Source organism: Bufo gargarizans, chromosome 11, assembly GCF_014858855.1.
Source record: "Bufo gargarizans isolate SCDJY-AF-19 chromosome 11, ASM1485885v1, whole genome shotgun sequence".
Taxonomy (NCBI): Eukaryota; Metazoa; Chordata; class Amphibia; order Anura; family Bufonidae; genus Bufo; species Bufo gargarizans.
In genome coordinates this window covers 17935549-17962021 of record NC_058090.1, presented here as the reverse complement: position 1 = coordinate 17962021, position 26473 = coordinate 17935549, and the positions used below count along the sequence as shown (strand labels likewise).

Below are 26473 nucleotides of genomic sequence, written 5' to 3'. Positions count from 1 at the left end.
TGATCGTGACACCAGGGCTAACATTTACTCCATCACTGGGTGGGAGGCCCCTTCTCCGGCGAGGATTGAATGATGGGCTTAAACACTGCAGAGTTATTTGCTTCCTTTATTATTGTCAGAGACCATAAATCACAAACGAGACGAAGCAGCAGATTCAGAGATTGTAAGCACGTGGACAGTGGGGCATAAGCCGTCAGAAGCTCCGGGCCAGCAGAGGATTGTCCAGACGATAACCCAACAGAAGCTGATTAAGAAGGGTCTTCTCATTGTCCTTTCTGTGCACTGGAAGAGGAGGCAAAGGGTTTTCCTTGTACTCTATAACCGCCATCTTGGCACGGTCCAGATTTTCACGGTTTGGTATCTGGTACATATTTGTGTAGTTACCATTATGTAAATTAAAACGAGGAACCAGAATCTTAAAAAGCTTGTGAATTAGATCTTTTTCCTGTAAATAGAAGCACAAAACCAAAATTTACACAACATCCACATGTAATCCCAACTCTTAAAGGGCCCCTGTTAGCAGATCTGTCCCTCTGACACCGGCTGCCCGGTTAAATGTGCGCTCGGCAGCTGAAGGCATCTGTGTTGGTGCAATGTTCATATGTACCTGCATTACTAACAAAAATGATGTTTTAATATATGCAAATTAGTCTCTAGAAGCAAAGGGGGTGTTACCATTACACCTAGAGGCTCTGCTATCTCTACAGTGCCCGCGCCCTCCCCACTTTGATTGACAGCACCTGAAATTGAAAATGGCATACAGCCTGGCCCTCACCTCTCCTAAGGTCAAAGTGCAGAGGGTGCGGAAGATGCAAAGAGAGCAGAGCCTCTAAGTGTAAGACAACCTCCACGTTGCTCCTAAAGGCTCATTTGCAAACATAAAGTATTTTTCTAAGAAATGGGGGCACATATCAACATGGACTAACACAGATGCCTCCAGTCGCTGAGCGCACATGTGACAGGTCAGCCGGTGTCATGGACAGATCTGCCGACACGGGCCTGGACATTTTTCAAACCTGGAGATCATGAAAAATTTCTGACTTTTAAGTTCTGATGATTACATCACAATATATACATGTAGTCATACGTGATAAGTATGATCCCTACATAGCTATTTTAACAACTAAAATACTGCTTCCCCTGTGCAAGACAATAATACCGTTCCTATGTAAAAAAATATAACTACTATAATACTGCCTGCTATGTACAAGAATATAACTACTATAATACTGCTCCTATGTACAAGAATATAACTACTATAATACTGCCTCCTATGTACAAGAATATAACTACTATAATACTGCCTCCTATGTACAAGAATATAACTACTATAATACTGCCTCCTATGTACAAGAATATAACTACTATAATACTGCTCCTGTGTACAAGAATATAACTACTATAATACCGCTCCTCTGTACAAGAATATAACTACTATAATACTGCTCCTATGTACAAGAATATAACTACTATAATACTGCCTCCTATGTACAAGAATATAACTACTATAATACTGCCTCCTATGTACAAGAATATAACTACTATAATACTGCCTCCTATGTACAAGAATATAACTACTATAATACTGCCTCCTATGTACAAGAATATAACTACTATAATACTGCTTCTATGTACAAAAATATAACTACTATAATACTGCTCCTATGTAGAATAATATACCTACTATAATACTGCTCCTATGTACAAGAATATAACTACTATAATACTGCTCCTATGTACAAGAATATAACTACTATAATACTGCCTGCTATGTACAAGAATGTAACTACTATAATACTGCTCCTATGTACAAATATATAACTACTATAATACTGCTCCTATGTACAAGAATATAACTACTATAATACTGCTCCTATGTACAAATATATAACTACTATAATACTGCCTCCTATGTACAAGAATATAACCACTATAATACTGCTCCTATGTACAAGAATATAACTACTATAATACTGCCTCCTATGTACAAGAATATAACTACTATAATACTGCCTCCTATGTACAAGAATATAACTACTATAATACTGCCCCCTATGTACAAGAATGTAACTACTATAATACTGCTCCTATATACAAGAATATAACTACTATAATACTGATCCTATGTACAAGAATATAACTACTATAATACTGCCTGCTATGTACAAGAATATAACTACTATAATACTGCTTCTATGTACAGAAATATAACTACTATAATACTGCCTGCTATGTACAAGAATATAACTACTACAATACTGCTTCTATGTACAGAAATATAACTACTATAATACTGCCTGCTATGTACAAGAATATAACTACTATAATACTGCTTCTATGTACAGAAATATAACTACTATAATACTGCTCCTATGTACAAAAATATAACTACTATAATACTGCTCCTATGTAGAAGAATATAACTACTATAATACTGCTCCTATGTACAAGAATATAACTACTATAATACTGCTCCTATGTACAAGAATATAACTACTATAATACTGCTCCTATGTACAAGAATGTAACTACTATAATACTGCCTGCTATGTACAAGAATATAACTACTATAATACTGCTCCTATGTACAGAAATATAACTACTATAATACTGCCTGCTATGTACAAGAATATAACTACTACAATACTGCTTCTATGTACAGAAATATAACTACTATAATACTGCCTGCTATGTACAAGAATATAACTACTATAATACTGCTTCTATGTACAGAAATATAACTACTATAATACTGCTCCTATGTACAAAAATATAACTACTATAATACTGCTCCTATGTAGAAGAATATAACTACTATAATACTGCTCCTATGTACAAGAATATAACTACTATAATACTGCTCCTATGTACAAGAATATAACTACTATAATACTGCTCCTATGTACAAGAATGTAACTACTATAATACTGCCTGCTATGTACAAGAATATAACTACTATAATACTGCTCCTATGTACAAGAATATAACTACTATAATACTGCTCCTATGTACAAGAATATAACTACTATAATACTGCTCCTATGTACAAGAATATAACTACTATAATACTGCTCCTATGTACAAAAATATAACTACTATAATACTGCCTGCTATGTACAAGAATGTAACTACTATAATACTGCTCCTATATACAAGAATATAACTACTATAATACTGCCTCCTATGTACAAGAATATAACTACTATAATACTGCCTGCTAAGTACAAGAATATAACTACTATAATACTGCTCCTATATACAAGAATATAACTACTATAATACTGCTCCTATGTACAAGAATATAACTACTATAATACTGCCCGCTAGGTACAAGAATATAACTACTATAATACTGCCTCCTCTGTACAGGAATATAACTACTATAATACTGCTCCTATGTACAAGAATATAACTACTATAATACTGCCCCCTATGTACAAGAATATAACTACTATAATACTGCCGCCTATGTACAAGAATATAACTACTATAATACTGCCTGCTAGGTACAAGAATATAACTACTATAATACTGCCTCCTATGTACAAGAATATAACTACTATAATACTGCTCCTATATACAAAAATATAACTACTATAATCTTGCAGGATGATAGCAGTTGGACACCAGTGCACATATAATCACCGTTAGCCAAAAGTCGGCCATCTTCATCGCTTTCTCATCTCGATCTCCACATTTTCCGTAATCAATAATCTGAAAGACAAAGACATCAAATAATGTAATAAGCAGTGTATGGGGGGGGGGGGGGGGGGGTTAGTGAGGGGCTGTGTATATAATGGGGGGGGGGTCAGTGAGGGGCTGTATATAATGGGGGGGTCAGTGAGGGGCTGTGTATATATTGGAGGGGTCAGTGAGGATCTGTTTATAATGGGGGGGTCAGTGAGGGGCTGTGTATGTATTGGAGGGGTCAGTGAGGATCTGTGTTTATAATGGGGGGGGTCAGTGAGGGGCTGTGTATATATTGGGGGGGTCAGTTAAGGGCTGTGTTTATAATGGGGGGTCAGTGAGGGGCTGTGTATATATTGGAGGGGTCAGTGAGGGGCTGTGTTTATAATGGGGGGGGGGGGGGGGTCAGTGAGGGGCTGTGTATATTATGGGGGGGGGGTCAGTGAGGAGCTGTGTATATAATGGGGTGGGGGGCAGTGAGGGGCTGTGTATATAATGGGGGGGGGGGTCAGAGGGGGGCTGTGTATATAATGGGGGGTCAGAGAGGGGCTGTGTATATAATAGGGGGGGTCAGAGGGGGGCTGTGTATATAATGGGGGGGGTCAGAGAGGGGCTGTGTATATAATGGTGGGGGGGGGGGGTCAGTGAGGGGCTGTGTATATAATGGGGGGGTCAGTGAGGGGCTGTGTATATAATGGGGGGGTCAGTGAGGAGCTGTGTATATAATGGGGGGGGTCAGTGAGGAGCTGTGTATATAATGGGGGGGTCAGTGAGGAGCTGTGTATATAATGGGGGGTCAGTGAGGGGCTGTGTATATAATGGGGGGTCAGTGAGGGGCTGTGTATATAATGGGGGGTCAGTGAGGGGCTGTGTATATAATGGGGGGGGTCAGTGAGGGGCTGTGTATATAATGGGGGGGTCAGTGAGGGGCTGTGTATATAATGGGGGGGGGTCAGTGAGGGGCTGTGTATATAATGGGGGGGTCAGTGAGGGGCTGTGTATATAATGGGGGGGTCAGTGAGGGGCTGTGTATATAATGGGAGGGTCAGAGGGGGGCTGTGTATATAATGGTGGGGGCAGAGAGGGGCTGTGTATATAATGGGGGGGGGGGGTCAGTGAGGGGCTGTGTATATAATGGGGGGTCAGTGAGGGGCTGAGTATATAATGGGGGGGTCAGTGAGGGGCTGAGTATATAATGGGGGGTCAGTGAGGGGCTGTGTATATAATGGGGGGTCAGTGAGGGGCTGTGTATATAATGGGGGGGGTCAGTGAGGGGCTGTGTATATAATGGGGGGTCAGTGAGGGGCTGTGTATATAATGGGGGGGGGGCAGTGAGGGGCTGTGTATATAATGGGGGGGGGGTCAGTGAGGGGCTGTGTATATAATGGGGGGGGTCAGTGAGGGGCTGTGTATATAATGGGGGGGGGGTCAGTGAGGGGCTGTGTATATAATGGGGGGGGGGGGGTCAGTGAGGGGCTGTGTATATAATGGGGGGGGGGGGGTCAGTGAGGGGCTGTGTATATAATGGGGGGGTCAGTGAGGGGCTGTGTATATAATGGGGGGGGGGGGTCAGTGAGGGGCTGTGTATATAATGGGGGGGGGTCAGTGAGGGGCTGTGTATATAATGGGGGGGGGGTCAGTGAGGGGCTGTGTATATAATGGGGGGGGGGGTCAGTGAGGGGCTGTGTATATAATGGGGGGGTCAGTGAGGGGCTGTGTATATAATATGGAGGGGCTGCATGTACCTCGGGGGTGGCTGCATGTACCTTGCGGGAGGGGCTGTATGTTAGGGTTTGCTGGTTGTACGGTGACCTCCCCGTGACCCGGAAGTCTGACCTTGTCGGCATAGAAACGCAGCTCGTCCGCCCGCGCCCACGTGGTCTCGATACGCTCATGTCTGACTAGCGCCGTCAGGAGGTTCCGCAGCATGTCCAGTCTGGAGCGGGGCCCCAGCCCCAACCGCCGGGCCACCCTGCCATGGGCCACCAGCAGACAAGGGAACAACCTCATCTTCGGCGGGCGGAGTTGTGTGTGAACTCCGTGCACCGTAGAGACCCTGTGACGTCACCAGGTCTGGAGTCAAGTGGGTTTGACGCAGCCGCAGAACAGTAGTAGGGTAATAGCCACCCGTGCGCTGTGGTGATAAACGTTATATAATAATTAGGGATGAGAGAATTGACTTCGAATGTTTCATCCAAAGTCGATTCGCTCATCCCTAATTATAATAACAACCGGGGCAGTGTTCACGGTTCGACGCAGCGAGCTTTGAATGTCATGTGACCCACTGACGTCACAACGTCCCAACTGCGCATGGGGTATAGAAGCTTCCCTTCCTGCCGAGGTCACTGCCCTCTCATCCTGTATACGTCTGGTAAGTGAAGGACCGGGAGCGGGGACCACCGGCAAACTCGATCACGTGACATCAGACTGTACCGCACGGGCTAGGAGGAGATACCGCAGACTGTACCGCACGGGCTAGGAGGAGATACCGCAGACTGTACCGCACGGGCTAGGAGGAGATGCCGCAGACTGTACCGCACGGGCTAGGAGGAGATGCCGCAGACTGTACCGCACGGGCTAGGAGGAGATGCCGCAGACTGTACCGCACGGGCTAGGAGGAGATGCCGCAGACTGTACCGCACGGGCTAGGAGGAGATGCCGCAGACTGTACCGCAGGGGCTAGGAGGAGATACCGCAGACTGTACCGCACGGGCTAGGAGGAGATGCCGCAGACTGTACCGCACGGGCTAGGAGGAGATGCCGCAGACTGTACCGCACGGGCTAGGAGGAGATGCCGCAGACTGTACCGCAGGGGCTAGGAGGAGATGCCGCAGACTGTACCGCAGGGGCTAGGAGGAGATGCCGCAGACTGTACCGCAGGGGCTAGGAGGAGATGCCGCAGACTGTACCGCAGGGGCTAGGAGGAGATGCCGCAGACTGTACCGCAGGGGCTAGGAGGAGATGCCGCAGACTGTACCGCAGGGGCTAGGAGGAGATGCCGCAGACTGTACCGCAGGGGCTAGGAGGAGATGCCGCAGACTGTACCGCAGGGGCTAGGAGGAGATGCCGCAGACTGTACCGCAGGGGCTAGGAGGAGATGCCGCAGACTGTACCGCACGGGCTAGGAGGAGATGCCGCAGACTGTACCGCACGGGCTAGGAGGAGATGCCGCAGACTGTACCGCACGGGCTAGGAGGAGATGCCGCAGACTGTACCGCACGGGCTAGGAGGAGATGCCGCAGACTGTACCGCACGGGCTAGGAGGAGATGCCGCAGACTGTACCGCACGGGCTAGGAGGAGATGCCGCAGACTGTACCGCACGGGCTAGGAGGAGATGCCGCAGACTGTACCGCACGGGCTAGGAGGAGATGCCGCAGACTGTACCGCACGGGCTAGGAGGAGATGCCGCAGACTGTACCGCAGGGGCTAGGAGGAGATGCCGCAGACTGTACCGCAGGGGCTAGGAGGAGATGCCGCAGACTGTACCGCAGGGGCTAGGAGGAGATGCCGCAGACTGTACCGCAGGGGCTAGGAGGAGATGCCGCAGACTGTACCGCAGGGGCTAGGAGGAGATGCCGCAGACTGTACCGCAGGGGCTAGGAGGAGATGCCGCAGACTGTACCGCAGGGGCTAGGAGGAGATGCCGCAGACTGTACCGCAGGGGCTAGGAGGAGATGCCGCAGACTGTACCGCAGGGGCTAGGAGGAGATGCCGCAGACTGTACCGCAGGGGCTAGGAGGAGATGCCGCAGACTGTACCGCAGGGGCTAGGAGGAGATGCCGCAGACTGTACCGCAGGGGCTAGGAGGAGATGCCGCAGACTGTACCGCAGGGGCTAGGAGGAGATGCCGCAGACTGTACCGCAGGGGCTAGGAGGAGATGCCGCAGACTGTACCGCAGGGGCTAGGAGGAGATGCCGCAGACTGTACCGCAGGGGCTAGGAGGAGATGCCGCAGACTGTACCGCAGGGGCTAGGAGGAGATGCCGCAGACTGTACCGCAGGGGCTAGGAGGAGATGCCGCAGACTGTACCGCAGGGGCTAGGAGGAGATGCCGCAGACTGTACCGCAGGGGCTAGGAGGAGATGCCGCAGACTGTACCGCAGGGGCTAGGAGGAGATGCCGCAGACTGTACCGCAGGGGCTAGGAGGAGATGCCGCAGACTGTACCGCAGGGGCTAGGAGGAGATGCCGCAGACTGTACCGCAGGGGCTAGGAGGAGATGCCGCAGACTGTACCGCAGGGGCTAGGAGGAGATGCCGCAGACTGTACCGCAGGGGCTAGGAGGAGATGCCGCAGACTGTACCGCAGGGCTAGGAGGAGATGCCGCAGACTGTACCGCAGGGGCTAGGAGGAGATGCCGCAGACTGTACCGCAGGGGCTAGGAGGAGATGCCGCAGACTGTACCGCAGGGGCTAGGAGGAGATGCCGCAGACTGTACCGCAGGGGCTAGGAGGAGATGCCGCAGACTGTACCGCAGGGCTAGGAGGAGATGCCGCAGACTGTACCGCACGGGGCTAGGAGGAGATGCCGCAGACTGTACCGCACGGGCTAGGAGGAGATGCCGCAGACTGTACCGCACGGGCTAGGAGGAGATGCCGCAGACTGTACCGCACGGGCTAGGAGGAGATGCCGCAGACTGTACCGCACGGGCTAGGAGGAGATGCCGCAGACTGTACCGCACGGGCTAGGAGGAGATGCCGCAGACTGTACCGCAGGGGCTAGGAGGAGATGCCGCAGACTGTACCGCAGGGGCTAGGAGGAGATGCCGCAGACTGTACCGCAGGGGCTAGGAGGAGATGCCGCAGACTGTACCGCAGGGGCTAGGAGGAGATGCCGCAGACTGTACCGCACGGGCTAGGAGGAGATGCCGCAGACTGTACCGCACGGGCTAGGAGGAGATGCCGCAGACTGTACCGCAGGGGCTAGGAGGAGATGCCGCAGACTGTACCGCAGGGGCTAGGAGGAGATGCCGCAGACTGTACCGCAGGGGCTAGGAGGAGATGCCGCAGACTGTACCGCACGGGCTAGGAGGAGATGCCGCAGACTGTACCGCAGGGGCTAGGAGGAGATGCCGCAGACTGTACCGCAGGGGCTAGGAGGAGATGCCGCAGACTGTACCGCAGGGCTAGGAGGAGATGCCGCAGACTGTACCGCAGGGGCTAGGAGGAGATGCCGCAGACTGTACCGCACGGGCTAGGAGGAGATGCCGCAGACTGTACCGCACGGGCTAGGAGGAGATGCCGCAGACTGTACCGCACGGGCTAGGAGGAGATGCCGCAGACTGTACCGCACGGGCTAGGAGGAGATGCCGCAGACTGTACCGCAGGGGCTAGGAGGAGATGCCGCAGACTGTACCGCAGGGGCTAGGAGGAGATGCCGCAGACTGTACCGCAGGGGCTAGGAGGAGATGCCGCAGACTGTACCGCAGGGGCTAGGAGGAGATGCCGCAGACTGTACCGCAGGGGCTAGGAGGAGATGCCGCAGACTGTACCGCAGGGGCTAGGAGGAGATGCCGCAGACTGTACCGCAGGGGCTAGGAGGAGATGCCGCAGACTGTACCGCAGGGGCTAGGAGGAGATGCCGCAGACTGTACCGCAGGGGCTAGGAGGAGATGCCGCAGACTGTACCGCAGGGGCTAGGAGGAGATGCCGCAGACTGTACCGCAGGGGCTAGGAGGAGATGCCGCAGACTGTACCGCAGGGGCTAGGAGGAGATGCCGCAGACTGTACCGCAGGGGCTAGGAGGAGATGCCGCAGACTGTACCGCAGGGGCTAGGAGGAGATGCCGCAGACTGTACCGCAGGGGCTAGGAGGAGATGCCGCAGACTGTACCGCAGGGGCTAGGAGGAGATGCCGCAGACTGTACCGCAGGGGCTAGGAGGAGATGCCGCAGACTGTACCGCAGGGGCTAGGAGGAGATGCCGCAGACTGTACCGCAGGGGCTAGGAGGAGATGCCGCAGACTGTACCGCAGGGGCTAGGAGGAGATGCCGCAGACTGTACCGCAGGGGCTAGGAGGAGATGCCGCAGACTGTACCGCAGGGGCTAGGAGGAGATGCCGCAGACTGAACCGCAGGGGCTAGGAGGAGATGCCGCAGACTGTAGCGCACGGGCTAGGAGGAGATGCCGCAGACTGTAGCGCACGGGCTAGGAGGAGATGCCGCAGACTGTAGCGCACGGGCTAGGAGGAGATGCCGCAGACTGTAGCGCACGGGCTAGGAGGAGATGCCGCAGACTGTAGCGCACGGGCTAGGAGGAGATGCCGCAGACTGTAGCGCACGGGCTAGGAGGAGATGCCGCAGACTGTAGCGCACGGGCTAGGAGGAGATGCCGCAGACTGTAGCGCACGGGCTAGGAGGAGATGCCGCAGACTGTAGCGCAGGGGCTAGGAGGAGATGCCGCAGACTGTACCGCAGGGGCTAGGAGGAGATGCCGCAGACTGTACCGCAGGGGCTAGGAGGAGATGCCGCAGACTGTACCGCAGGGGCTAGGAGGAGATGCCGCAGACTGTACCGCAGGGGCTAGGAGGAGATGCCGCAGACTGTACCGCAGGGGCTAGGAGGAGATGCCGCAGACTGTACCGCAGGGGCTAGGAGGAGATGCCGCAGACTGTACCGCAGGGGCTAGGAGGAGATGCCGCAGACTGTACCGCAGGGGCTAGGAGGAGATGCCGCAGACTGTACCGCAGGGGCTAGGAGGAGATGCCGCAGACTGTACCGCAGGGGCTAGGAGGAGATGCCGCAGACTGTACCGCACGGGCTAGGAGGAGATGCCGCAGACTGTACCGCACGGGCTAGGAGGAGATGCCGCAGACTGTACCGCACGGGCTAGGAGGAGATGCCGCAGACTGTACCGCACGGGCTAGGAGGAGATGCCGCAGACTGTACCGCACGGGCTAGGAGGAGATGCCGCAGACTGTACCGCACGGGCTAGGAGGAGATGCCGCAGACTGTACCGCACGGGCTAGGAGGAGATGCCGCAGACTGTACCGCACGGGCTAGGAGGAGATACCGCTCAGCAGGCTGTATCACATATGGTAATGTTCTGTCTTTCAGGTGTCTCTGACTGAAGCTGCTCTAATGTTATCAGATGAGCTGCAGTCTAAACCAGAGGTAAGTGCCTTCCCTCCAGCAGGGGGTGTTGTGTAGGCTGCAGTGGGGGGGGGGTCACAGTTCTTTGGGGTGACGGTGTCCTCCAGCAGGGGGTGTTGTGCAGGCTGCAGTGGAGGGGGTCACAGTTCTTTGGGGTGACGGTGTCCTCCAGCAGGGGGTGTTGTGCAGGCTGCGGTGGGGGGGTTACAGTTCTTTGGGGTGACGGTGTCCTCCAGCAGGGGGTGTTGTGCAGGCTGCGGTGGGGGGGGGGGGGGGTGTTACAGTTCTTTGGGGTGACGGTGTCCTCCAGCAGGGGGTGTTGTGCAGGCTGCGGTGGGGGGGTTATAGTTCTTTGGGGTAACGGTGTCCTCCAGCAGGGGGTGTTGTGCAGGCTGCGGTGGGGGGGTTATAGTTCTTTGGGGTAACGGTGTCCTCCAGCAGGCGGTGTTGTGCAGGCTGCGGTGGGGGGGTTACAGTTCTTTGGGGTGACGGTGTCCTCCAGCAGGGGGTGTTGTGCAGGCTGCGGGGGGGGGGGGGGGGGGTGTTACAGTTCTTTGGGGTGACGGTGTCCTCCAGCAGGGGGTGTTGTGCAGGCTGCAGTGGGGGGGGGGGGGGGGGGGGGTTATAGTTCTTTGGGGTAACGGTGTCCTCCAGCAGGGGGTGTTGTGCAGGCTGCAGTGGGGGGGGGGGGTTATAGTTCTTTGAGGTAACGGTGTCCTCCAGCAGGGGGTGTTGTGCAGGCTGCAGTGGGGGGGGGGGGGGGGGTTATAGTTCTTTGGGGTAACGGTGTCCTCCAGCAGGGGGTGTTGTGCAGGCTGCAGTGGGGGGGGGGGGGGGGGGGGGTTATAGTTCTTTGGGGTAACGGTGTCCTCCAGCAGGGGGTGTTGTGCAGGCTGCAGTGGGGGGGGGGGGGGGGGGGGGTTATAGTTCTTTGGGGTAACGGTGTCCTCCAGCAGGGGGTGTTGTGCAGGCTGCAGTGGGGGGGGGGTTAGGGTTAGGGTGGGGGGGGGGGGTTATAGTTCTTTGGGGTGACGGTGTCCTCCAGCAGGGGGTGTTGTGCAGGCTGCGGTGGGGGGGGGGGGGGGTCACAGTTCTTTGGGGTGACGGTGTCCTGCCTTTGTCCTCCAGCTGTTGGTGCAGTTTGTCCAGAATGCCTCCATCCCGCTGGGACATGGGCTTGTGGGGGATGAAAGCAAGGACCTGACGTGTCTCTCTCTCCTGCCGGAAACCTCAGACTGCGCCCCCTTACTGGTGCGAGGTAAGACTGCACCCCCTCACTGGTGTGAGTGAGTGAGTGCGCCCCCACCTTTACTTTAGCTTGGGGTGGGGAGATCCCGTATACACTGTTGCACCAGGATTTTGGTCCATCTCTGCTAGAACTTCACCTATTTGTCAAGAACCCATTTGGAGCACATTTACCAAAGACTAAAAAGCCGCTGGAGTGAGACGCAGCCCTAACCGTATGTGAGCGGATGAAGTAGACGTGACATGTACCAGTCCGCAGAGGGCAACAATAGTAAAGGCATCTGGCTGCTATGGAGCTGCCATCTCACAGCAGAAAGTAATGTACACCCTTTGTAAATGACCCCCGGGGTGGCGCAAATTGTGCCAGAAATCTGGAGCATTTAGCTCAGAAAGTTTCTAGTAACTAGTCCTCTAAGGCTGTGGCGTATGGCCGTACAGTGTGTGCTGTAACCTATGGACTTGGAGTGGTCTTTGTGCGCAGAGACATTCATGGTCTTTCTATTAGATGCTCCTACAGAGGACGGAGAGTCACCTAAGGTTCCTGATACAGAATTGCTGCATAGCCTCCAGCTAGATCCCAGCACAGATTCCAGAGATAAGAGCCATGGCGCCCTACTGTCTCCCTCAGAGCCGTCATCACTGCTGCAAGACCTGCCGCCCAGTGACAACTCCTCATTCATCCTCCTCAACCTGGCCAGATCAGGTAAGGTTCCCTGGGAGGTCTCTGCTTATTGTCTAAGGTAATAAATCATCTCCAGGACACCCAGAAAAGCATTGATGGCCTCCTAAAGAAACCTGGAAAGCCCATTTCCATCCCCTGGAATACGTCCAGAAGATTTCCCAGTAGGTACTATGACAAATAAGGGCTGCATCACACAACAGATTATCTGACCAATATCTGTCCAATCGGAGCAATAGTTCTGTGAGTAATGGGCCATCTAAGCAATGATTGATCAGAAAATTTGTCAGATATCTGTTAGTGTAACAAAGGCCTTAGGCCTCCTTGCACCTGGGGATATATGAAGACTTTTTGTAGGGCCCCGGCAGCTGGCTAGCCCCAGGTTCACCTCACCAATCAGAATAAATTCATAGGCGGGGTCCACCATAGCAGGAGTCACTTATAAAGGGGTCCTGAGGGGTTAGGGCTTGCCAAACGTAGCTGCAAAGAAAGTCTCCTGTCCGTCTTCTGCAGAGAACAAAGATGGATGCTACCAGCAGAAAAATGGAGGGCAGCCTTCATGAAGAGTCAGACAACCTAAGGGCATATGCACATGACCAACGCCGTTTTTGTAGTCCGCACATTGTTAATCTGCAAAACAGATACCAACCGTGACCATCCTGGCATTTGTAGAAGTCCTACCCTTGTCCTTGTGCTGTCCACGTCTTGTCCGCATCTGACCCAGAGAAAAGGCACACTGGATGTCCACAAAAAAACACAGTTGTGTGTATGAGCCCTGATACTGTACATTACCAGTGGGAGTCAGCAGCCACCCGGAAAGAGAGAGAACTCCAATCCTGGAACCTATTTAGGTTAACCCTAACCCCATATTGGCCAATGTAAAGAGGACCTTTCACCAAAAAATGCAATGCCGTCTGACAGGACCATGTTATAGAGCAGGAGAAGCTGAGCAGATTGATATATATTTCTGTGGGAAAACATTCAGTAAAACCTGTAATATATATTTATCTCTGCTTTTTCTACCTTCTGTTAACAACTTCGTTACTGGAGGGGGGAGGGTGTTATCAGTGATTGACAGCATTGTGTCTATAATTGTGCAGAGAGAGAGAGCTGTCGGTCACTGATAACTCCTCCCCCTGTACTGATAGCTGTCACTGATAACCCCTCCTCCTGTACTGATAGCTGTCACTGATAACCCCTCCCCCTGTACTGATAGCGCTCAATGATACCCCTCTCCTGTAGTGAAAGCTGTCGTTCATGATAAACCCCTCCTTCCTGTACTGTAGCTGTCACTGATACCACCTCTCCGGTACTGATAGCTGCGGTCAATGATAACCCCTCCTCTGTACTGATAGCTGTCGGGTCACTGATAACTCCTCCCACTATGTACTGATAGCTGTCACTGATAAACCCCTCCGCCTGTACTGTATCAGTCATGATAAAATCATCCCCTGTACTGATAGCTGTCAGTCACTGATAACCCTCTCCTGTACTGATAGCTGTCACTGATAACCCCTCCTCCTGTACTGATAGCTGTCACTGATAACCCCTCCTCCTGTACTGATAGCTGTCACTGATAACCCCTCCTCCTGTACTGATAGCTGTCACTGATAACCCCTCCTCCTGTACTGATAGCTGTCGGTCACTGATAACCCCTCCTCCTTGGTAACTGATAGCTGTCACTGATAACTCCTCCTCCTGTACTGATAGCTGTCACTGATAACCCCTCCTCCTGTACTGATAGCTGTCACTGATAACCCCTCCTCCTGTACTGATAGCTGTCGGTCACTGATAACTCCTCCTCCTGTACTGATAGCTGTCACTGATAACCCCTCCTCCTGTAGTGATAGCTGTCAGTCACTGATAACTCCTCCTCCTGTACTGATAGCTGTCAGTCACTGATAACCCCTCCTCCTGTACTGATAGCCGTCACTGATAACCCCTCCTCCTGTACTGATAGCTGTCACTGATAACCCCTCCTCCTGTAGTGATAGCTGTCAGTCACTGATAACTCCTCCTCCTGTACTGATAGCTGTCAGTCACTGATAACCCCTCCTCATGTACTGATAGCTGTCACTGATAACCCCTCCTCCTGTACTGATAGCTGTCACTGATAACCCCTCCTCCTGTAGTGATAGCTGTCAGTCACTGATAACCCCTCCTCCTGTACTGATAGCTGTCACTGATAACTCCTCCCCCTGTACTGATAGCTGTCACTGATAACCCTTCCTCCTGTACTGATAGCTGTCACTGATAACCCCTCCTCCTGTACTGATAGCCGTCACTGATAACCCCTCCCCCTGTACTGATAGCTGTCACTGATAACCCTCCTCCTGTACTGATAGCTGTCACTGATAACTCCTCCTCCTGTACTGATAGCTGTCACTGATAACCCCTCCTCCTGTACTGATAGCTGTCACTGATACCCCTCCTCCTGTACTGATAGCTGTCACTGATAACTCCTCTCCTGTACTGATAGCTGTCACTGATAACCCCTCCCCCTGTACTGATAGCTGTCACTTGATAACCCCTCCTCCTGTCATGATAGCTGTCACTGATAACTCCTCCTCCTGTACTGATAGCTGTCATGATAACCCCTCCTCCTGTACTGATAGCCGTCACTGACTAACCCCTCCCCCTGTACTGATAGCTGTCATGATAACCCCTCTCCTGTATGATAGCTGTCACTGATAACTCCTCCCCCTTGTACTGATAGCTGTCACTGATAACCCCTCCTCCTGTACTGATAGCTGTCACCTGAAACCCCTCCTTCTGTACTGATAGCTGTCACTGATAACCCCTCCTCCTGTAGTGATAGCTGTCAGTCACTGATAACCCCTCCTCCTGTACTGATAGCCGTCACTGATAACTCCTCCCCCTGTACTGATAGCTGTCACTGATAACTCTTCCTCCTGTACTGATAGCTGTCACTGATAACTCCTCCTCCTGTACTGATAGCTGTCACTGATAACTCCTCCTCCTGTAGTGATAGCTGTCACTGATAACCCTCCTCCTGTAGTGATAGCTGTCATGATAACCCCTCCTCGTAGTGATAGCTAGTCACTGATACCCCTCCTCCTGTACTGATAGCCTGTCAGTCACTGATAACCCCCTCCTGTAGTGATAGCTTCCAGTCACTGATAACCCCTCCTCCTGTAGTGATAGCTGTCAGTCACTGATAACCCCTCCTCCTGTACTGATAGCTGTCAGTCACTGATAACCCCTCCTCCTGTAGTGATAGCTGTCAGGCCACTGATAACCCCTCCTCCTGTACTGATAGCTGTCAGTCACTGATAACCCTCCTCCTTACTGATAGCTGTCAGTCACTGATAACCCCTCCTCCTTGTACTGATAGCTGTCAGTCACTGATAACCCCTCCTCCTGTACTGATAGCTGTCATCACATGATAACCCCTCCTCCTGTAGTGATAGCTGTCAGTCACTGATAACCCCTCCTCCTGTAGTGATAGCTGTCAGTCCTGATACCCCTCCTCCTGTAGTGATAGCTGTCAGTCACTGATAACCCCTCCTCCTGTAGTGATAGCGGTCAGTCAACTGATAACCCCTCCTCCTGTAGTGATAGCTGTCAGTCACTGATAACCCCTCCTCCTGTAGTGATAGCTGTCACTGATAAACCCCTCCTCCTGTAGTGATAGCTGTCACTGATAACCCCTCCTCCTGTAGTGATAGCTGTCAGTCACTGATAACCCCTCCTCCTGTAGTGATAGCTGTCAGTCACTGATAACCCCTCCTCCTGTAGTGATAGCTGTCAGTCACTGATAACCCCTCCTCCTGTAGTGATAGCTGTCACTGATAACCCCTCCTCCTGTAGTGATAGCTGTCACTGATAACCCCTCCTCCTGTAGTGATAGCTGTCAGTCACTGATAACCCCTCCTCCTGTACCTATGGCACTTTACAGGGCTGCAGATATAAATGTAAAAATTACAAGTTTTACTTACTCTTTTCCCAAAAATATACATCAATCTGTTCAGCTTCTTCTGCTCTGTACCATGGTGCTTTCAGATTTCATTGCATTTTTTTCAGTGACACTTTGGGAGCGGTCTTTGTGATCCTCCTGTGTCCCAAGTCCTGATTTTCACTTCAGTCCTTCTCTTCCCCCACATCGGGGCTCTTCTCCTCACTGTCCTGCTCCTCCTGGGCTCAGGCACAGAGGATGCATGGCCACCCCACTGACGTACATGAACGGTTTCTTTCACAGGACTAGGTTCTCCATCTGAGCACATGGTCTTTGTTCAGGATGAAACTGAGGATTCTGGGAATGACTTCCTGCCCAGTGAATGCACAGACAGCAGTACGCCATGGTTTCTGCGGGTTCAGGAGTTGGCTCATGACAGTCTGATTGCTGCCACCAGGGCTCAGCTAGCAAAACACGCAAAGTCCATCAGCAATGGTAAGTCCAGCCAGCTGAATCGTGGCATTTTACACCTTCCATGTGATTGGCGCAGAATGAACGCCACGAGCCCTTCAGTTCTCTTGAGGTGACAGTGCAGCAGTTTTCCAGAACAACGTGTATTGTTTGCAGCTGATTCAACACTGAACGGCTCCTGTGAAGCCAGAGCCACACACCCTGAGAAACGCCTTCGCTGCTCCTTCCGTGGCTGTGAGCGATCCTTTGTGCGTCCAACACACCTGAGATATCACCTGAAAACTCACATGTGAGTGCCCAACGTGAGTACTACAAAATGGCGCTGTAGGCCCCTGATAATTGTAGTATAGTCTAGGGTTTCAGTTCATGGTATGGGGGGGCTCACTTTTTTAGTGGTTAGTATGTCTTTTCATTATAGTTTTTTTTATTTATTTTTTATACATGGCAAAAATAAAAAAGTGAACCGTAACACAAAAATATTTCTCTCCCATATTCATTGGGGGACACAGGAACCGTGGGTATAGCTGTGTCCTCTAGGAGGCATTGACACTAGTAAAAGCTGTTAGCTCCTCCCCTGGCAGCTATACCCCTCCAGCCTGGAGACAGAGCTTCAGTTTTTTTCTATCAAATAGGAGGCAAGACCTCCCTGCTCTGCAGGGATCTCCTGAAGATTTTTTATTTTAGTCTATTTTTTTCCCCTTCTTTTTCAGATGGGAAAACAGTGGTCGCCTCGGCTCCCTGTTCTCCCTGGGTCGAGTTGCGCCAGTGACGGTCACCCGCACTGCTGCCTCCCCCACAGAAGACAAGGTGGACCAGGGCAGCCTTGCTCCCCTGCATCCCGCCAGCCAAGGGGTCACCCATCCAACCAGCCAAGGGGTCACCCATCCAAGCCCCCTTTTCCAGCGTCCTGTCACTACAGTGCCAGTAGCTGAAAGGGTGACCCTGCTGGACCAGAGGAGGGGTGAAGATGGCGGGAGGAAAGAGAAGAGAGGTGAGTACACGTGACTAGGTGAGTATGTTTAACCCTCTGGGTTGGTCTCCCCCTCCCTCGTGGTGGCAATAGTCTGCGAAAAGACAGGGCTTCAGCATAGCTCAGCACCTGCAGCCATTCCAGCACCCCTGAAGCATTCCCCTCTGGCACAGGCCGTTTGGTTAATGATTTGAGTGGAGGACCTAGGTGGTTAATAGTGTGCTGTATGCATTACTGGCGCGACTTACCCTAGTGCTATATTCCGTATTAACATGCAGGGAGCGGAGCGCAGCTCCTGCTCCCCTTCAAAGCGGCATCTACCCTTCTCCACCCCTTCGGGAGCGGACACTGGGCACGTCGCTCTGGGAGGGGGTTAACCGCCCTGCGTTCGGTCGGCACTGCTTCGGTGCTTTGGCCGCGATTTTTGCCGCCCCGCTCAAACTATGGCGGCCAGCAGGGCATACGGTCACACATGCTAAGGAGACTCCCGCTCCCCGACACCTCCCACATTTACACCCCTTGGAGCGTACGCTGTCGCGCCGCTCCGGAAGGGGTTAACTCTGTCCGATCAGCGCTATCAATGGCCCGGACGGTGGGGTGAATGCCCCCAGTCGGTCCGGCCGATCTGTGACACGGCCAGTGCAGCATTTGGTGGGGGGCACTCTCTGAAAGGCCGTGCAGGGGGGGGGGAGACGACACTCTGGCGCAAAATCTTCCTGCCCTTCTCCCCCTCCCCCAGTCGCTGCTGAGCCACTGCCTTAACCCTTCATGGCCACCCACCATTCTTAGGCCAGCACCTGGTTATCTGGGGCTCTTCCCCTAAGTACACTGCATGAGTGGAGGACTTAACCCCTTCCTGCCTCTTGTCATTGAGGCCGGCTTCCTTGTTTTAAAAATAATAATAAAGGAAATGTCCGTCCATACAGGTCCCCCTCCTCAGCCGCAGGGCCCCCAGGTCTGTGTGGTCGCACACTGGGTCTGTGTCCTATATCGGGTAAGGGGAGACCTCGCATAGTTTCCCAATCCGCCCTCTGGGGTCGTTTGGTTGATGATTCTTCCACCTGCGCAACTTCAGTGAAGGACCACTGCAGGATCCCAATCCGTCCTCTGGGACCAGTTTGGTTGATAAATTCTCCACCTGCGCCATACAGTGGAGAACTTCTGGGATTCCCAATCCACCCTCCTGGGTTGTTGGTTAATAATTATCCACCTGCGCAATCCAGTGGGGTCCGCTGGAACCTCCCATCCACCCTCTGGGGTTTCTTTGGTTTATAATGCACCACCTTCGCAATCCGGTGGAGAGACCTCTGGGAGTTCCTGTTCCACCCTTGGGTGGTTTGGTTGATTAAGTCCCTGCCTGCGCAGTCCACAACTGCCAGGGGCGAGATTCTAAAGGGTAGCTCTACGTGCAAGCGAACCGCAGCAGGAAATCTTTCTCCTCAATATTTCCGCTCCCCCACTCTTCCTCCCTAAATCATGCTCGGACACACCCTCCCTCACTGGGGCGGGTCCGCCCAGGAAGGGGAGGAGAATCTCTGATTCGGACCCTGACATGTGTCTGAAGCAATCTTCCAGAGATTGCGTCTAGGTGGCCAGCAGTACTGTCATATGCATTACCCCCTTCCTTAGGTGGAGTAACTGCACTACTTCAGGATACAGTACCTGCCTTATACATTGTCCCCTGCCATAGGTGGACTAAGTACAATGACTTGGGGTTCGGGACCTGCCATATGCAGATCCATCGGTGGCGCGATGACCTTATCACTGGTTACATTGTGTGCTGTATGCATTACCCCCTTACTTAGGTGCACTATTGCACTCCACGGGGTACAGGACTCGCCATATGCGCTAGTTCTCGCAGTGGGCATTCGCCCCCCCTTCCTAGGTGGGGTATTCTCCCTACCACTGACCAGTACTTGCCGTATGCTTGCACCTTCCTTAGGTAGCTAATTGCACTACCATTGAATACGGTTCCGACTGTCGTGCTATCCTTCCATAGGCGGAGTGTTGCACATTACCGTGCTTCTGTCGCATTTCCACCTTCTGCTAGTGATCCACTAGCGGGGAATAACTTAACCTCTTCAGATGCTGCAATTCTGCGGCACCACGGCTCTAGGTGCCTTCGCTTATTTCCGAGATGGCTACAGTAGGTACTCGCAGGTGCCTGACACTCTTACCCTAGTGCTATATGGGTTAGGGTTAGGATACAGTGGATACAGTGGCTAGTCATCATTGTATCCTTCTTTTGGTGCTGGTTTCGTGCCCGATTATAACATCCTTTGTCTTCCCAGGGGGTACCTAGCATCACTTGTGTGTCTTACAAGAATCCCCCCCCCATATCTTTATGGGCCTCCGTTGCTTTACTTGGTCCTGATATTGTATGTGATACATACTTCGTTGCACATATCTAGTGAGTACGTTCCAGCGAGTCGACTTTTTTCACTGACTCCGTATTCTCTATCTACCCCTCCCCCCCCCCCCCCCTTCTCTTGGTTAGGGTTAGTTAGGGCTAGTTCTCAGCGTTCCAGTCCTCTCCCCTGGAGCCCTTGCGGGAGTTCTCACTCCGGCTCCTGTCGTAGGGGTTATTTTTATTTTTTCTTGTGGCTATCCCATCCCTCAGGCGGGTGTCTACGTTGGGGGTGCTCTCTTGCAAGATACCCTACCTGGTTCTTCCACGGCTAAGGCGGGTCTCCAGCCCATTCCTTCTCCTCCCGAAGGTGGTCTCTGACTTCCATATCAATGAAGTAACTGTCCTTCCTTCACGGTCTCTTCCTTCGCACCCTTCGGAAGGGAGTTACATTGTGGACGTTGTCAGTGCTCTAATCCTTATTAGCAGCCTCTAGTCTTTCTTGGCGTACAGACCCCCTTTTTCTCTCAGGATGGTCCTCGCTGGGGATTGGCGCTCTCCAATGGGCGATTGCATGTTTGATTCAGTCTGCAAGAGTGCTGCCGCTTACTGCGCTCGGAGCGGGGTTCCACCCTGGCTCACTCCCCCCCCCCCCCCCCCCAAAGCGGTGGGCGCTTCTTGGGCTAGGAGGAATCGCGCTTCGGCTGCACAGCCGGTCTTGCAGGCGACCGTTTTTAGTTGCCTGCAGGGGCGCTTGCTCCATGGGTCTGTGGTTTTCCCTCCCTGTATAGCTGCCAGGGGAGGAGCTAACGGCTTTTACTAGTGTCAACGCCTCCTAGAGGACACAGCTATACCCACGGTTCCTGTGTCCCCAATGAAGAGCGAGAGAGATTTTACTGGTAAGTTTAACAAAATCTTTTTTGTTTTTTGTTTTGTTTTTTGCCAGAAATGAGCGCTCCTTCATATGTCCTGCGGAGGGTTGTGGAAAGAGCTTTTATGTTCTCCAGAGGTTGACCGTACACATGCGCACTCATAACGGCGAGCGCCCATTCCTGTGCCCTGAGCCCGGCTGTAAAAAGCCGTTTTCTACAGCTGGGAACCTGAAGAACCATCTGCGTATCCATACTGGTGAGCGCTAACCTGTCCTTCTATGTGTCCTGTTACGGTTGGCACACGACTTACGAGGGCTCTGCCTCCGACAGGAGAGAAACCCTTTCTGTGCGAGGAGGAGGGATGTGGCCGCAGCTTTGCCGAATATTCAAGCCTTAGAAAACATCTGGTTGTCCATTCAGGTAATGAGGCAGCTGCTGTGTCTTTCAAGTTGCTGGCTGTTCATGGCTGACGCTTGACGCCATCTTTCAGGTGTGAAGTCACATCCGTGTCCAGTATGTGGCAAGAACTTTTCTCAAAGCGGGAGCAGAAATGTCCATGTTAGAAAGCATCACCCATTTAGGAGGGCAGGTCAGTGGCTGTGTGTTCTCTGTGTGTGCTGTAACCTATGGACTTGGAGTTGTCTTTGTGCGCAGAGACATTCTTGGTCTTTCTATTAGATGCTCCTACAGAGGACGGAGAGTCACCTAAGGTTCCTGATACAGAATTGCTGCATAGCCTCCAGCTAGATCCCAGCACAGATTCAAGAGATAAGAGCCATGGTGCCCTACTGTCTTCCTCAGAGCCGCCATCACTGCTGCAAGACCTGCCGCCCAGTGACAACTCCTCATTTATCCTCCTCAACCTGGCCAGATCAGGTAAGGTTCCCTGGGAGGTCTCTGCTGATTTCCTTCTCGTCTGTTCTGTGGCCCTTCCTGTAATTATTTCCACATTCTCATTATCTTCCTGAATCCCCTAATCATGGAGTAATTCTACCTCTAGGCACTGGTAATTCATAACAACTAAGACAAAGTATTGGCTTCCCTGAGCCCCCACCACCTGTTTCCATCCTGTCTCACTATTGGAGGTTGGATTGGGTATCAGAGAGCCTATGTTGGGGAACTTACTTCATTTAAGAGCCATAGTAAAGTGGGACTTGATCATCGTGCTGACAGGTTTGTGCTCCCCACCTTTTCATCTCTGGAAGACTTTGATAATTTTCTGTCCCTTCAATTTGTTGCATCATCTCAGACATTGGGGGCATATCGCTAGAATATGCCCTCAGTGTCTGACCGGTGCGGGTCCCAGAAGCGGGACCTGCACCTATCTCTAGAACAGAGCCTGCAAAGTGACGGAGGGTGCACCGCACATGCACAGCCGCTCTCCAGTCACTTCTGTGGGACTGCCGAAAATAGCCGAGCGCTTACCCATAGGAATAAATCGAGGGCGGCTGCGCGTGTGCCCCATTTCAGGAGGAACCTGCACCTGTCGGACATTGATGGCTTATCCAAGCAATTTGCCACCAATGTCTGAGCTGATACAACCCTGTAAGATTTCCTTTCTAGATGGTAACTTCAGGCTGTGCAGCTGAGCATACTGTATCTTCTACCTGGACAGGGTGTTTTCAAGGTTTTTACCCACATTCACTCCCAAAAGTCCATTCAGGTGATTTCCTCACCAGTTTGGAGCCATCTACTGTGGAAAATTGTAATCTCCATTTCACGGATCCCTCCTGATGCTTGAAAACATAAATCGTTGTCATAAAGAACCTAAAAAAAAAAAGCCAAACATGACTCTAATTTAAAAAGATAGAATGAGGAGGTGATTAGATTTTTTATTTTTATTTTTTTGTTTTTTTGTGTCTCAGGAAGTAGAAAAACCTGGATTTGTAAGAACTCGTTCTACTAGGGAAAACTTCTTTTGGTGGATGGAAAGTTTGTCAGATTCCATTGGATTCGAAATTTTGTGCATCCTCTCAAAGCTGGCATCATGCTTTAATGAACTATTCTAGGTTAAATCTTTGGTTTCCATTTACTCCCATGACAGCAGCCTGAGACACCAGCTCCGCCCAGGCAGGAAATGGGAGCACTTCCACAAAGTTTTTAGGGAGAACTCCTTCCTCCCCCGACACCTCAATTTCTGTCCCAATCGAAGTGAGGACTATCAGGATGTCTCTGGAATTTGGTTAGATCAACCTTTGGGTTGTCCAGCTGTTTTTAGTGATGGTCTATCCTCAGATTAGGCCATTACTAGCTGACTGGTGGGTGTCTGGCCCGCCGCACCCCTGTGATCAGCTGTTCTCTGTAGCTTTGTTGCTGGAATCGCCTATCTTAAAGATGGAGCATCACTTAGAAATGGCTGGATAGCCTCTAGGGTACATTTACACCGTTTTTGGGGCAGGTTTAGAGGCAGATTTCCCTTCATGTTTTTAAACCAAAGCCACAAGGGGATTCAAAAGGAATCAGAAGTATAAAGGAAGGTTTCTCCTTCCTGTTGGTTCCATTTCTGGCTTTAGCTGAAAACCTGAAGGGAAATCTGCTGCAAAACCCTGCTCTAAAATGATGGTGAACTCGCCATAAGTGTTCAGGAGGGGCCTGGATGTATTTCTGGAGTGTAATAATATTGCAGACTATAAAATGGGGCGTTCAGTCCACCATTGTCAGATGGATTGTCAGGGCTATGTGTCTTGCACATACTTCAGCTGATTCTGCTGTGGCGGCCCCACCTATGTGCACCATACTTTACCATGTGTTGATGGAATCTCCGTTCTGTGCGTTTTGGTGTTGCTGGTCTCTGCTCTGCTCTGTACTTCATACACTGAGCTTTCATCATTCTGCTTCCTGATTTTCACTTCAGTCCTTCTCTTCCCCCACATCAGGTCGTCTTCTGGTTCCTCGTGAAGTCAGGGCTCTTCTCCTGACTGTCCTGCTCCTCCTGCGCTCAGGCACAGAGGATGCATGGCCACCCCACTGACGTACATGAACGGTTTCTTTCACAGGACTAGGTTCTCCATCTGAGCACATGGTCTTTGTTCAGGATGAAGCTGAGGATTCTGGGAATGACTTCCTGCCCAGTGAATGCACAGACAGCAGTACGCCATGGTTTCTGCGGGTTCAGGAGTTGGCTCATGACAGTCTGATTGCTGCCACCAGGGCTCAGCTAGCAAAACACGCAAAGTCCATCAGCAATGGTAAGTCCAGCCAGCTGAATCGTGGCATTTTACACCTTCCATGTGATTGGCGCAGAATGAACGCCACGAGCCCTTCAGTTCTCTGGAGGTGACAGTGCAGCAGTTTTCCAGAACAACGTGTATTGTTTGCAGCTGATTCAACACTGAACGGCTCCTGTGAAGCCAGAGCCACACACCCTGAGAAACGCCTTCGCTGCTCCTTCCGTGGCTGTGAGCGATCCTTTGTGCGTCCAACACACCTTAGATATCACCTGAAAACTCACATGTGAGTACTACAAAATGGCGCTGTAGGCCCCTGATAAATTTAGTACAGTCTTGGTTTTCAGTTCATGGTATGGGGGGGGGGGGGCTCACTTGTCAATTACTGATTAGTATTTCGTGTTTATTTTTGTTTTTCTGCCACGTATAAAAATTATAATGAAAAGTGAACTGTAACACAAGTTTTTTTTTTTTTGCCAGAAATGAGCGCTCCTTCATATGTCCTGTGGAGGGTTGTGGGAAGAGCTTTTATGTTCTCCAGAGGTTGACCGTACACATGCGCACTCATAACGGCGAGCGCCCATTCCTGTGCCCTGAGCCCAGCTGTAAAAAGCTGTTTTCTACAGCTGGGAACCTGAAGAACCATCTGCGTATCCATACTGGTGAGCGCTAACCTGTCCTTCTATGTGTCCTGTTACGGTTGGCACACGAACTTACAAGGGCTCTGCCTCCGACAGGAGAGAAACCCTTTCTGTGCGAGGAAGAGGGATGTGGCCGCAGCTTTGCCGAATATTCAAGCCTTAGAAAACATCTGGTTGTCCATTCAGGTAACGAGGCAGCTGCTGTGTCTTTCAAGTTGCTGGCTGTTCATGGCTGACGCTTGACGCCGTCTTTCAGGTGTGAAGTCACATCCGTGTCCAGTATGTGGCAAGAACTTTTCTCAAAGTGGGAGCAGAAATGTCCATGTTAGAAAGCATCACCCATTGAGGAGGGCAGGTCAGTGGCTGTGTGTTCTGTAAGTGGATTGTGTAAAAGCTCTGCCTTTCCATGTCTTTCTTCTTAACCATCTTAGTGCACTTGTTGTCAGATCTATAGTCTGCTCCCATGATGAGTATATGTTGGTAAGTGTGGTGTCTTCTCCTGCAGAGCACAGTCCAGAAGCTGAACCTCTACAGCAGAGTGAGGAGAGTCCCTGGGGAGGCAGGGAGACTCTCCTATGAGGATGAAGTCTCCCTCTTGCTAAATTAGACATTTGGAAACCTTTTTCATTGGTTTTACTGATTAGCACTTGTGTTCTTTGAGAAACTTTGTTGGCGACAAGTGTCTGCTTTATGGCTGGTGCCCCCAGGATCTGCACCACGAGTCTTCCAGATGCCGCAGCCTCTGCCCTCATCATCCGTCGCACAGAATAAGACTCCTCCTCCATATTGGCAAGTCAACTATGGGAAGTGGCAGTAAAGCCCTGATCCTGTGAGGGGCTCTTCACATCGGTTTGGCCGTGTGTTGTGTGTGTTTTTTTTTTTTTTTTTTTTACCAGTAAAAGTCAAATTAACTACGACATTTTTTTTTCCGTTATTTTTTTTTGGGGGGGGGGTAGAGTTGAGGGGGGTGGTCTGGTAACAATGTGTTTTAAATACAATCAGTCCCGGTTGTTTGGAATACACAGATACCAGTTTCTTTTTATTGGTGTCCTTTGGTGTCCTTTTTTTTTTTTTTTTTTTTTTTTTTTTTAGGGACAGATTTAATTGGCACCGTTTTTGTGATATGTACAACTTTGATCACGGTTAGGGCTCATGACCGTATGTATTTTGCAGTCTGCAAAAAATACAGATGACGTTTATGTGCAGTCTGTATTTTGGGGAGCGGAACGTCTGGCCCTTAATAGAACAGTTCTATCCTTGTCCATAATGCAGTCAATAATAGAACATGTTAGTCATTTCCGTTTTTTGCAGCCCCATTGAAGTGAAAGGTTCCGCATAAGGGGGTGGTGAACAGATGACAAAAAAAAAGTGAATTGTGTGTTTTTAGAG

At 51.2% G+C, this 26473-nt stretch overlaps 2 protein-coding genes across 2 annotated transcripts; one reads left to right on the top strand and one right to left on the bottom strand.

The window, feature by feature from the left end:
• Positions 1 to 88: 88 nt before the first annotated feature.
• Positions 89 to 5836, bottom strand: MRPL17 (mitochondrial ribosomal protein L17). Its single transcript, XM_044271638.1, has 3 exons — positions 5524 to 5836; positions 3646 to 3714; positions 89 to 445 (listed from the first exon to the last, which is right to left on the bottom strand). The coding sequence occupies exons 1-3, from the start codon at positions 5695 to 5697 to the stop codon at positions 194 to 196; spliced, it is 495 nt and encodes a 164-aa protein (XP_044127573.1). The 5' UTR covers positions 5698 to 5836; the 3' UTR covers positions 89 to 193.
• ZNF410 (zinc finger protein 410) lies at positions 5795 to 26005 on the top strand. The gene is made up of 16 exons (XM_044271637.1): positions 5795 to 6058; positions 10741 to 10797; positions 11905 to 12034; positions 12527 to 12724; positions 16920 to 17111; positions 17244 to 17376; positions 21351 to 21532; positions 21607 to 21696; positions 21767 to 21865; positions 21955 to 22152; positions 24273 to 24464; positions 24597 to 24729; positions 24924 to 25105; positions 25181 to 25270; positions 25341 to 25439; positions 25590 to 26005. The coding sequence occupies exons 1-16, from the start codon at positions 5957 to 5959 to the stop codon at positions 25661 to 25663; spliced, it is 2151 nt and encodes a 716-aa protein (XP_044127572.1). The 5' UTR covers positions 5795 to 5956; the 3' UTR covers positions 25664 to 26005.
• Positions 26006 to 26473: the final 468 nt, after the last annotated feature.

What these genes read in the sequence shown, in the direction of transcription:
- MRPL17 (XM_044271638.1), bottom strand. Translation starts at nt 5,697, where the DNA reads ATGAGGTTGTTCCCTTGTCTGCTGGTGGCCCATGGCAGGGTGGCCCGG. An exon ending in TGCGTTTCTATGCCGACAAG is followed by an intron (nt 3,715 to 5,523) that starts GTCAGACTTCCG and finishes TTTGTCTTTCAG; the next exon opens with ATTATTGATTACGGAAAATG. An exon ending in TGGCCGACTTTTGGCTAACG is followed by an intron (nt 446 to 3,645) that starts GTGATTATATGT and finishes TTCTATTTACAG; the next exon opens with GAAAAAGATCTAATTCACAA.
- ZNF410 (XM_044271637.1), top strand. Translation starts at nt 5,957, where the DNA reads ATGTCATGTGACCCACTGACGTCACAACGTCCCAACTGCGCATGGGGT. An exon ending in TATCACCTGAAAACTCACAT is followed by an intron (nt 24,730 to 24,923) that starts GTGAGTACTACA and finishes TTTTTTTGCCAG; the next exon opens with AAATGAGCGCTCCTTCATAT. An exon ending in CCATCTGCGTATCCATACTG is followed by an intron (nt 25,106 to 25,180) that starts GTGAGCGCTAAC and finishes TGCCTCCGACAG; the next exon opens with GAGAGAAACCCTTTCTGTGC.